Source organism: Tripterygium wilfordii, chromosome 15 (genome assembly GCF_013401445.1).
Source record: "Tripterygium wilfordii isolate XIE 37 chromosome 15, ASM1340144v1, whole genome shotgun sequence".
Taxonomy (NCBI): Eukaryota; Viridiplantae; Streptophyta; class Magnoliopsida; order Celastrales; family Celastraceae; genus Tripterygium; species Tripterygium wilfordii.
The window spans coordinates 3,348,577-3,360,589 of NC_052246.1; the positions used below are offsets into that span (position 1 = coordinate 3,348,577).

The 12,013-nt window shown below is 37.2% G+C and overlaps 3 protein-coding genes across 3 annotated transcripts; 2 read left to right on the top strand and 1 right to left on the bottom strand.

Annotated features, from left to right (window-relative positions):
- The first annotated feature begins 523 nt into the window (after positions 1-523).
- On the top strand, positions 524-2,757 carry LOC119980133 (pentatricopeptide repeat-containing protein At1g31920). The gene has a single exon (XM_038822794.1). It carries the CDS (start codon positions 739-741, stop codon positions 2,545-2,547), a length of 1,809 nt encoding a protein of 602 aa, XP_038678722.1. The 5' UTR covers positions 524-738; the 3' UTR covers positions 2,548-2,757.
- LOC119980134 (phosphomevalonate kinase, peroxisomal-like) lies at positions 2,645-7,776 on the bottom strand. The gene is made up of 10 exons (XM_038822795.1): positions 7,570-7,776; positions 7,222-7,372; positions 6,692-6,789; positions 6,404-6,513; positions 6,254-6,306; positions 5,559-5,945; positions 5,170-5,274; positions 4,368-4,595; positions 3,379-3,501; positions 2,645-3,141 (listed from the first exon to the last, which is right to left on the bottom strand). The coding sequence occupies exons 1-10, from the start codon at positions 7,575-7,577 to the stop codon at positions 2,875-2,877; spliced, it is 1,530 nt and encodes a 509-aa protein (XP_038678723.1). The 5' UTR covers positions 7,578-7,776; the 3' UTR covers positions 2,645-2,874.
- Positions 7,777-8,505: 729 nt separating this feature from the next.
- On the top strand, positions 8,506-11,941 carry LOC120017084 (vacuolar protein sorting-associated protein 25). Its single transcript, XM_038870152.1, has 7 exons — positions 8,506-8,633; positions 9,149-9,254; positions 9,480-9,619; positions 10,594-10,647; positions 10,985-11,073; positions 11,160-11,235; positions 11,634-11,941. Exons 2-7 carry the CDS (start codon positions 9,196-9,198, stop codon positions 11,753-11,755), a joined length of 540 nt encoding a protein of 179 aa, XP_038726080.1. The 5' UTR covers positions 8,506-8,633; positions 9,149-9,195; the 3' UTR covers positions 11,756-11,941.
- Positions 11,942-12,013: the final 72 nt, after the last annotated feature.

Below are 12,013 nucleotides of genomic sequence, written 5' to 3' on the forward strand. Positions count from 1 at the left end.
AAAACTGATATGTTAATTATCTCAATTGTTAAGCTGTATGTACAAGATTTCACATGCATCATGTGAGATATTTAGAGGCACGGAATTTCATATGCATAATGTGAAACATTTAAAACCTATAAATTCATTGAGGTTATGTACGCCCAACTCAACATGTGAGATAATTGAGATAATAAATTCTAACTGCTAAGATTTTTATCATTTTCGTTATAAATTGGGGTCTGAGCCCAAATCAATTTTGGGTTTTTTATTTTCTCATCGGGAAGTCTTGATTAGAATAATGAGGCCCAATTTCGCTTGCAATAGATTGGCCCAACTTCAGTTGGCCTTTGGTTAATTGGAACGTTTTCATTGATAACACCGTTCACGGACAAAGCTAAGCCCAATATGATTTCCGGCTTTTATTTTCTAGATGGCCCAATTTAGTTTTGCTGACGTGGCAAGAGAAGAGATTTGAGATTTCGCCAAATATGGAGGCGGAATCACATGAAGCCATTTCCTTTTATCCTATCCAGAACCCACATCTCCCATAATCTGTCAGTCTTATTTCTGGCTGGAATTCTACTCCCAAATTCATGGATGACATTCAAACCTCCTAATAATCAAAACCCAACTTCACTTTCACTTCCATTTTTTTTCCTATGAAGATCATCTATCTTCTTCCTTTGTTGATTCAACTTTAGTGAGCTTTTCAGGGTGTTCTGAGTCCTGGGAGGCTGTGTCAATGTTGGGATTGGGATGATGATTAGGACACCAGTCTTTCACCAGACACATCTCTTGAATCCTCCACAAAGCCTAGATTTCAATATGAAGTTGAAGGAGCAAGAAAGTTTGTCTCTTTTAAGGAGATGCAAGAACATGAAAGAGTTCAACCAAGTTCATGTGCAAATCCTTAAGTTGGGTCTCTTCTGGGACTCTATCTGTGCAAGCAATCTTTTGGCAACTTGTGCTTTGTCAGATTGGGGTAGCATGGACTCTGCCTGCTCGATTTTCCAACGAATCGATGAACCGGGTACTTTTGATTTCAACACCATGATTAGAGGGTATGTCAAGGATCTCAACATGGAAGAAGCCTTGTTTCTTTATGAGGAAATACTTGAGAGGGCCATTGAGCCTGATAATTTCACATACCCAGCTCTTCTCAAGGCCTGTACCTGGTTACAGGCACTTAAGGAAGGAATGCAAATTCATGGGCATGTGCATAAGCTTGGTTTTGAAGATGATATGTATGTGAAGAACAGCTTGATCACTATGTATGGCAAGTGTGGTGATATAGAACTGTCTTCTGCTGTCTTTGAGCAGATAGAACAGAAGAATGTGATCTCTTGGAGTACTATTATTGCAGCTCATGCTAGCTTGGGAATGTGGTTGGAGTGTCTGATGCTGTTTAGGGATATGAATGATGAGGGATGCTGTAGGCCTGAAGAAAGCACACTGGTCTCTGTACTCTCTGCTTGTACCCATTTAGGGTTTCTTGATCAAGGGAGATCCACACATGGGTACTTGTTAAGGAACATTAGGGAACTCAATGTCATTGTGCAAACTTCCTTAATAGACATGTATGTAAAATGTGGGTATCTAGAGAAAGGGATGTTTCTCTTCCAGAGTATGCCTGAGAAGAACATAAGGTCCTACAGTGTCATGATCTCTGCACTTGCAATGCAAGGATATAGGAGGGAAGCTCTAAGGCTATTCGCGGAAATGCTGGAAAAAGGACTGGAGCCAGATGATGTTGTCTATGTGGGTGTACTGAGTGCTTGTAGTCATGCTGGTCTGGTTACTGAAGGTCTACAATATTTCGACAGAATGAAATTGGAGCATGGGATTGAACCAACTGCTCAACACTATAGTTGCCTGGTAGACCTTCTGGGCAGAGCCGGTATGCTCAGCGAAGCCCTGGAGCTGATAAAGAACATGCAATTTGAACCCAACGACGTTGTGTGGCGAACCCTGCTCAGTGCCTGCAGAGCTCATCATGATATTGAAACTGCAGAGATTGCTGCCAAGAACCTGTTCCGATTAAACTCCTGCAATCCTAGTGACTACTTGACATTGTCGAACATTTACGCGAGGGATCAAAGGTGGGAGGATGTTTCTAAGATCCGAACTGAGATGGCTCGTAAGGGCATCGCTCAAATGCCAGGATTCAGCATGGTTGAGGTGAAGAGAAAAATCTACAAGTTTGTTTCACAGGACAACTCGCGCCCTCAATGTGATGGCGTTTACGACATGATTCATCAGATGGAATGGCAGTTGAAGTTTGAAGGCTATTCCCCAGACTTATCACAAGTAGTGCTTGATGTTGATGAAGAAGAGAAGATACAGAGATTGAAAGGGCATAGTCAGAAGTTGGCAATTGCATTTGCACTCATACATACGTCCCAGGGTACGCCTGTACGAATAGTTAGAAACCTCAGGATGTGTAATGACTGTCACACATACACCAAACTAATTTCAATCATCTATGAAAGAAAAATTACTGTCAGAGATCGGAACCAGTTCCATCATTTTACAGATGGAACTTGCTCTTGTAGAGACTATTGGTGAAGTGATAATTTTCTACTCATGAGTTTTTTGAACTGGGCAGGGAATTTACTTTTGCTGCTATTACAATATTGCTAAACAAGACCAAGCATAGGCATAATGAACTGTGAAAACATACCTTTATTGCAGACTGTTGTGAGAAATTACAGAAGGTACAAATCCTGCTTCCAATGTTTAGTCAAGGTTTCTCATCTTACCCAGCATAGAAAAAAACAACAACATTTCCAACTCAATTGGTCCCCAGACCAAACAGAGTTTAACTACCAAATCGTATCCACCAACGAATCTTGTGATGGTGTGAGAATACGTGAAATACAATAGCAAATATGTTTACTCAATATGAACTGAAGAAATTGCTGATGAAACTTCCTGGATTCGTGGATCACCACTTTCTAAAGATACACCATTAGGATCTTCTCTGACTAACAACGCGAGAACATTGCGAGAACTCCAAACTTCCGCCACATTGATGCTAGAATCCCCCAAGGCAACAGTGAATACCGCATCAAAACCACCTGCTCCAGGAACTCCAGCCAACAGAACTCCATCCATGTTCATTGTAGCATCCAAAAGGTCGGTTTGCGAATTGGGTTCTATCTGCAAATTAAGAAATTCAAAAATATCATTTAAAAAATAAAACTAAGAAATCACATCAATGGGACCCATATTCGCAGGTCGGTATACCTTGCTACTGAAAAACATTAGAACCTAAGCCAAGCGAAAAAGAAGAATACAAGAAATTTCTAATATCCATTTTAGTAGATCTTGTTAGAGGAAAAAAAAAGTCATAGAAAGGAAAGAGAATGGCCATGCATTTAAGAGAAAACAGCCTACCGGAATACCAGCAGCCTCACCCATCTGGCGCATATAGTTTCTGATATCAAGCATAGCACCTCTTGCTCCTAACAATGCTTTAATAATTGCTTCTTGGTTCGGCTCTTTGGCAACCTCCACCCACTGTTATTGCAATTTGTCAAAAAAGAGAGATTATCAAGAGTTACAAGGAGGAATAGTATTCATAGCATATAAAAAATGTTGACCCACGAAGACTCAGAAAACTCAATGCAATGCACAAGAAAAAAATTAATTTTAATAGACAACATCTTTTCCATGGAGTTCAACCCTTTGAATATGAAGTGAGATAAAATGCACGACAATGCACTGTCAATTAGTCCACTATATGCCACTGAGCTGAGACAGCTCTGGTCTTATTTCAGAGATATGGGAGGGTCAGAACCTCATACAAAGTACATTTCAACTCAAATTATCATCAATTAGAATATCACTACCATACTCTAAGAATCCTAATTCCTAGCCAGATGAAAAAAAAGGCCATTATACAACTGGAATCCTGAAAGCTTACAACAATAGCAAAAGTTATCACCTTTTTGTGGAAGGAGAGGGGGGCATTGGAGTCAAAAATCCCCTCTAAATGGCTATACAGCTGGGTTTTTTTTTCAAGCGTAGACAATCAGAAATACCCTATGATGTGGATGCCACAATTCCTAGCCTTACAAAATTTTGTAAGTACAAAAATTGAGAGTCCTAAGGCTTACAATTAACCATATCTCATGGGGGAAAAACAATTTGAAGGTTACCTATTCTCCATGTGTCCTCTCTTGATGAGTGAGTTATAAATTGATGATCCACAAAACGGTTTGTTGGATTGACAATACATTAGTAGGTAGGGAATATCATTAAACCACGACAATGAACGATAAATTTCCCACCAGAAACATCATTTGTGGTTTTTTCTTCAGAAGATTTGGAAATTTTACTTCAATGATAACTTCCTCTGAACAGGAAAAATGAGCCAAATATACCTTCTCAGGCCTAAGCCTGCTGCAGGTTCTTATGACATGTTTATACACATCCCAACATTCCTCAGCAAGTCTGCTTAGCATGTTAAGTTGTGTTTCAAGTGCAAAATTGGCCTCTGACAATTTTCTCCATATTTCGTGTGATTTCTGAGGATCAGACTTTTGCCACTTTTTCACAGAACCCACCATTGATGGTGTGGATGATCCACCAGTTCCAGGTTCCCCTAGTAGCTGTAGAAAGCACCATAATCACTATGTTATGGTTCATGGAAACAGAGAAGTAGCTTGTGAAAAATGAACAATTAAAATTGTGTCCCTTGAACAAAAGAAAATAGTAGAAAAAATGACGAAAGTGTTTCAGGACAAACATAGCAGTTTTTTTTATGATTTCTGCATTTTCTTGCCAAGTTAAATATTAAAGTCCCCATATCACGAAATTCTTACATTTAGAGCTGCACTCATTGAGAAAGCATAAGCATATCAGAAGGGACCATGCTACACATGATACAACTATCACAAATCACAGCCCATAATATGCAGCACAGAGACCAGAATGGCAAAACTGAATATGGGAAATAATTTCCATATCTGGCAAGCAATTGACTAAGGGAGGATGCTTTTGGGAAATTATTGTATTATTAATATCATTGAGAGTTAGTAAATCACTGTATTATTAGTTGTTGAGGGAAAAGGGCACTCAGTTAAAAGCCCATATGAGATCTACATGTGAACGTGAAGCAACCTCAACCTCATATATACACACAATAATAAACAGCAACAGACATAAATTTTCAAATATGCTTACAAGAGTCATCAATGGCGGTAAGGAAAACTTAGTCCTTTCATGGTCCCATTTTCCTTTTAGGATGTCAAGAATGACTTCCTGTAATGGTAATACTTTTGCTGCATTCTGCATTAGAAAGGAAAGTTAAAACAAAATTAGATAAAAATGAAACAAATTCCAGTGAAATCTGGGCCAAGGAAGTACACTATTTTGCAATTGTAAAATAATGTTATTATCCCTTCAAGTGAAGAGTGAACAAGGGCATGCGTAATTCATTTTCCCTAAAACTGTTTTATAATCTGTTAGTTCACTGGCAGGGAGGATCGCAATCAAAACTATGACAAGACAACCAGCCCATATGAGTCTACAAGGTTCTCAATGAGTGAGAAAGGAGTAATAGAGAGAGAGACCTGAGCAGTAGAAAGCACTTCCGGTGAAAACCGAACATAACGCTGACTTCCATAAACCGCAGAACTGACATCAAACCCACTGCCAACTTTCCCTTGTGCAATACAGTGGGCGCTTTGAGCTATTATATGTACTAAATCAAGATCCCGAGAATCATTTGTATCTTTGTGTTGTTCTTCAGACAAAGAGGACAGATCAACCACTCCGAGATACTGAAGTAATGCAGCAACAACGGCAGTTGTCATTGCTGCAGATGAACCCAATCCAGTTTTTGCAACCTCAGGCTTGCAATTTCCTTCATTAGAATCATCTGTGTTGAAAGTTATTGATGTGAAAGGAGGAAGCGTTGCTAGTGCTTCGGGTGTCAAAGGCAGTCCACGCGATTCAATCTATCAGGGGCAAAAACGAGCATAACATGTCAACGTCTTAAATGAAAATTTTGGGCTGGAATTACATATTGAGTTGTACAAGCAACTTGAATTTGTCAGAACAATGCTCAACGGATCTGCTGCAGCGAACTTTTCACATTATTTAAAGAATACTTTTTTTGCTTAATCTCTCACCGATAACACATTAAAATAATTGAAACAGCAATGATATAAATCAAGGGACGTACATGGTCCTAACAATTAATAGGTATAAAAAAATTTCAATGAAAAAAACATGAAAACATTTAACAAGTGCAAAGGAAAAATACCTGATTGCGATACGAATAGAAGTCATTGCTACCTAAGACCGTGATATCAACACCTGCACAAAAAACCAGCAAAAAAAAAGATTCCTGAATACTACAAATGTATTATATCCCTTTAACAGAAAAATGATAACAAAAAGCATTAGGCAATACCTTGACAGAGTAGTTTATGCAAGGCATCCTTCTTATTTTTGTCAAATGTTGCATGCGCAGCTGCTAAAGCATATCGCACTGCTTGTTCCACAAAAGGGTTTCCCGATTCACTGAAAGTTTTAAGATCAAAGGCAATCGTCACCTCATAGATTCATAAAGCATGAGCTGCTTCAATCATTTTCACTTGGGTTACTTGGACCATGCACTTTTCTACAATAAATTCCAAAACTGATAAAATGCTAAATACATGTAGGAGACCTACAAACCATGTATTACATGGAAACTTGCCTTGAGGAGACGGACTGAAGCATCAAATTTTTCAGTGACAACTTATACATACTTTCTCTTGAGAGCTGAGGAGATGTCAACTTCACATCTGTCCAAACCTGAAAGGTAGGAAACAAAAGTGGAAAATAGATTACTAAGAGAGCAGTAAACTGATCAAGAATAGTTCTCAATTTAGCAAGATACAAATGCTAAAAGAAATTATAACTAATGAGCAACAAATTAGCAATCTTTTAATTATCGTTAGCAGCTTGAGAGCGGCACATCCTAGGAATGTGCATTTCATAGCAAAAGAAGTCAATAATTTATTGAGTCAGGTACAAGTGACGAGTAAACCAGGCAATGTTTTTGTCCTAAACATACATACATATTTGACATATCACTGACGGATGAGAGAGCAAGAATGAATATTGATCACTGTAGCCACCCACAAGAGTAACACACAATTGAATATTGAAAAGTAAGAACAATAAAATTTAACAGATCAATTAACTGTGGAGTATATCAAGAAGAATTTAAAGGTTCTCACTAACCCAAGCCCAGCTGTCAGGCATAATTTCTTCATGAAGTGGTTTCACAATCGCATAGAATCGGGCATTTGTACTTAGTACAATTCCTGCATTCGGTCTTTCTAAAATAAGATATCCCCCAGTAATCAATACCTTCCCAGGAGCAGAAGCAACTCTGCATGAACACCACTGACATCAGATTTAGAATAAAATCCTCACATTCCCAAAATGACAGAGAAAAAAAGAAGAAGAATCGCTATTCTACTTATTTGATTGATTACCAAACAAACACATCAGTGATACATCTGAGGAATTAAATTAAGAAACAAATAAATCAAAAGTAATGATTGAATATAGCATATGAAGTCTTACACAGCCATTGCTCTTGTTCTTGTCTCTACGCAACTCGCAATCTGATTCGGCTAGAGATCAAGTTCAATCAGAATCGTTTCGATACACAAGCAGCTCTCGCAGATTCGCAACGCGAAACTCGAGCGTAGACGACGAAGCTATCGCTCGCTCGCTGGCTCTCTCTGACTATACATTTGTCTTCGGCCCTGCAGAGTCAAATTCTGACTTCAATAAATGACTTGTCCACCCACCCACATGGATGGTGTGCTGAAGTACGGTATCATCACTAATAACACGTGTAGTCCCTTACCTTCAATGACGAAATTAGCCTTTGAAGTTTACGCCGATTCCTTTTTAGTCCTTATAGTTTCATTGGCTCAGGGGTGTCCACGGTCTGTTTTTATCGATTACTTTACATAAATTTAGCCCATCTTTAGGTCAATTATTGAAGATTTGGGGTTTTTTTCAGTCACTCCTCACTAATATACATTTGACAATAACCGACCAAACGGTCAATTCGATTTAACACTGTTTTTCTTTTTTTGGACAACCTTAGGCTCGACAAATGATCATTAGCCTAGAGTCACTTGTGTTAGGGTTTAGGACAGATTTACTATATTTAATGAAAATTTTAAACTCATATTGATAAGTTGAGTATCCCCATATTTAACCCAAAATTGTTGTGGAAAATTTACTACTGTTGATGCATTGCATTCCTCATAGAATGGGGTAGGTGGGTGCAACATTGAATTTTTATGTTAATAATAATATAATTATGACTCAAAAAAAGACAGTTTTGACTAAAATTATAGAATTGAAAAAAAAATTTGAGTTGTACAAAGATTCAAAGTCTGTAATTGACACATTAATAATAAAATTAAAAAGAGTGAAAAAAAAACATTGACGTATGGGCTTGAACATGAGGCTTCGTAAGTTTACCATGGGCCTTAGGAGACTGATCAAGGTCTTGATATTGGGCTACAAGCTGTGCTCTCACAGGTGAAGAAACAAGGCCTTTGCAAGCAAACTCTTCTTCAGAGAGGAGTCGCAGAACAGCATCAAAAACGATTCTGACAAAGTACCAGGTACGATTTTGTTATTCTTAGATTAAATCAGTTTCAATCTAAAATTCATAGCAGCATAGATTGGATCCGAATAATGCACTTTTTGTGAACTGGGTTGAGCTGTTCTTTCTCTTTTTTCTTTCACGGTAAATTCGCCGGAGTAAAAGGTTTTGATTTGTTGTGTTTTTGTTGGTCTCTGGCGAAAATTTTGTGAATTTGCTAGTATTGGTTGATTAAGCTAGAGAAAATTTACGCCCCTACCTTAGACAGGTAACTGTGTATGATGGGTTTATGAAAGTCTGTTTTGTAGTGTTGAAATATTGGGAATTTGATGTAAAAGTTGTTTTCGGTTTTCAACACTGTCTAAATGTCTGGAAAAAGAGATATTTATGGATGCATAATCTCATGATGGTAATGGTGCATCTGAATTTGAGAATAAAAGAAGTTTTTATGTGTTAGAATTTATTGAGTATGACTGCTTGGTTGTAAGTTAAGACTTGTTTGTTGCTGCTGAACTTTTCCACCCTATGTTGCAGGGATGCAATAGTTTAATTTATTGTTTTATCAAGGAAACGCGAGAGAAATGCAGAAGCTAGGAGATTTCAAGCTTCCCCAGTTCTTCAATTACCCACCCTATTTCACGTATTGTCCTGCCGCTCCTTTTAAGTCATTTTATTGGTAGATTAGTAAGACTTTGTTGTCACAGTTTATTTTTAAATTTGAAGGTTATTTAGTGACAGCTTCTCTTTTTACTATCTATTTTGGTCGTCAGTTTTTATTGATTTTGTGCTTCCCTCTTGAGTCTAAATTTTCATTTGTGACTGGGATTTATTAAACTTTCTGGCTTGTGATGTGTTTATCCATCAGTCTGCAACCTGTGAGGGACACCCGGGATAAGCAGGTAAAACTGTGGAAGGAGCTAATCCTTGAGTACTGTAGAACTGAAAAGATATTTGTTATTGGACTGGAAGAAGATTTTCCTCTATTCTCAAATCCTGTGATTGAAAGTAAGTCCATATAATTATATAAACATTAGCTTGTAAGTTGTTAAATTTTGCGATTATTAGTGGAAACCTGATTAACTGACCTGTTGCAATGACAATATTTTTGAAATGGAATTGTATTTCAAGTGATTCTCATTCCATCTTTGATACAATTGAAATTAATGGCAGCAATATCCTTAGTTCTTAGAAGTCTGTCACAATTAGTTGTAACTTGTAACAATTTACTTTAGATAATAGTCCATCTTCGACTGTTGTATATGGATTGGCATTTTTGGAGGAGTGCCACATTTGACAGCTGACATGTCCTTGCATTTTGTACTGTTCACGTCAAATTGGGAGAAAATTTTCTTACTTATTTTGAATAAAAATTTTCATCCCATGGAAACAACAAGTAATTAGTAAGTTATCTTTGGAACTTGAATAGGCAAAAATATCACTATTTGATAGATCTAACAAAGTGAGTCATTTTATCATACCGTCGATCTTCTTATGTTACTCCCTTTCAAATGAAGCTTATCAACATGTTTCTCATGAACTTTGTTTTCCTTATAACGTGAATATGTGTAATTGAAGTACTAAACAAATCTACAATATGCAGGTAATAAGTTACTCATAAACAGGTTCCCAAATACTAATTGTTTCGCGCTGAAACATTTTTCTGATTCAGCATTTATGCCAAGGATCTTGAGTTTTCCTCTTTCTCCTTGGTGGATTTCGAAGATTGTCTATTCTTAACTGCCATATACAAAGTTTTTCTCTGCCATGAACTTTATGCCTATCTGGTGCTGGAAAACTATTGATTTATATATAAGCTCAATTTAGTGATGACAACACTAATCTTTCTTCTCTTCCACTCAATCCATTTTCAATAATTCTTGTACATATGAGCTACATGACTGTTTTAATTATGCATGACCATGGCATTATTTCACTGCTCCGTTCCTCTACGGTGTATTAGTTTCCATTGTATTTTGTAGGATCTCTTGGTCACGAAGCTAAGGAAGCATTTCTTTCTTTCTTGGTGTCTGAAGGTTTGTTTGGGACTTCCTTGCTAGAATTTTGCCTCTCCTCTGGGTTTGCAATTTTTTTCCTTTAAAAAAATAAGTTATAACTTTTCAATGGAGGATTGATATGATCTTCGAACCCCTTAGGAGGACGTTCACGAATGAATGTAGGAAAGATATTTGAATATTCGCGAAAAAAGGAAAAATTTTGTCCCATCTACTATTTTTTTGTTTGGCTCTTTCCTTTCTTTTTTTTTTAAAAAAATTATTATATTGCTGATGATCTAGATTCATATCATGATCTGTTATTATAAAGTCCGGTCTATTGCTCTTTCCTTGTGCCTATGAGATTCTGCTCTTGCAGGTCGTGCAGAATGGTTAGATAAAGGACATAGGAGATGTCTTATCCTCTGGCATAGGATTGAAGACTGGGCTGACATTATAATACACTTTGTGAGTACTTTTATTCTAATAATACACCTGATTTTATCGAATTGTATTCTTTAGTATCTGTCAAATAGATTTACGTATTCAACTAGGTGAAAGACAATGGGTTGGAGGACAGCGTTATGACTGTTGAAGAAATGCGTTCAGGGATTGAATCTCGAGGAACAGGTAAACTTTGAATGAGATGCTTGTGTGAATGCTGAGTATGGAATCAACTTTAACTACTGCTCTTATGATCAATTTACATCTGATTTATGTTGAAGCAACATGCTCTGGGTATTAAGGAGGAATACGGTATTCGTTTATGACTATTACTTCTGAATTAAGTCCTAGTTTTCTTGTTGAAATTAAACAGTAGAGACTGCTAATTGTTTTTTGCTTATAGAGGAAAGTTGAATGGGGAATATCCAACTGGAAATTTAATAGCAGTTCTCATTTGTTACACTCAAATTATGCATGTGAGTAAAACCCAGCTTCACATATAGCAAAGCACAATATATAATGTGCAAAAATTTCTCCAAATTTTGATTAGAACTCTGATTCCATCTTGCTGCTAAAAATGCTAGAGCTTCATGGAATGGATCGGACAATTTTAATGCGAGCATTGAAGCTACTTGAACACAAGGGGAAGCTCGCGATCTTCAAAGGGACTTCAACAGATGACGAAGGTGTCAAATTCTCCTTGTAATAATCTACTAAGTGCATCACTTGCTGGAGTGCCGCATTTGAATGTAATCAATCATTAAAAGATTCTTGACGTAATTTTGGTGGATAGTTTTCCCAATGAGTCTTTAAATCTTACCGTTTATCATTCCGATCTTCCTTAACTGGATATCTTTCTTGATTTACTGGTTGAGTATGATTCATTTGTTAACGCTACAACTATGATTGAGGTCCGTAGTTATGAATTCAGCACCACGTTGGAAGGTATGAATTAATATCAAAG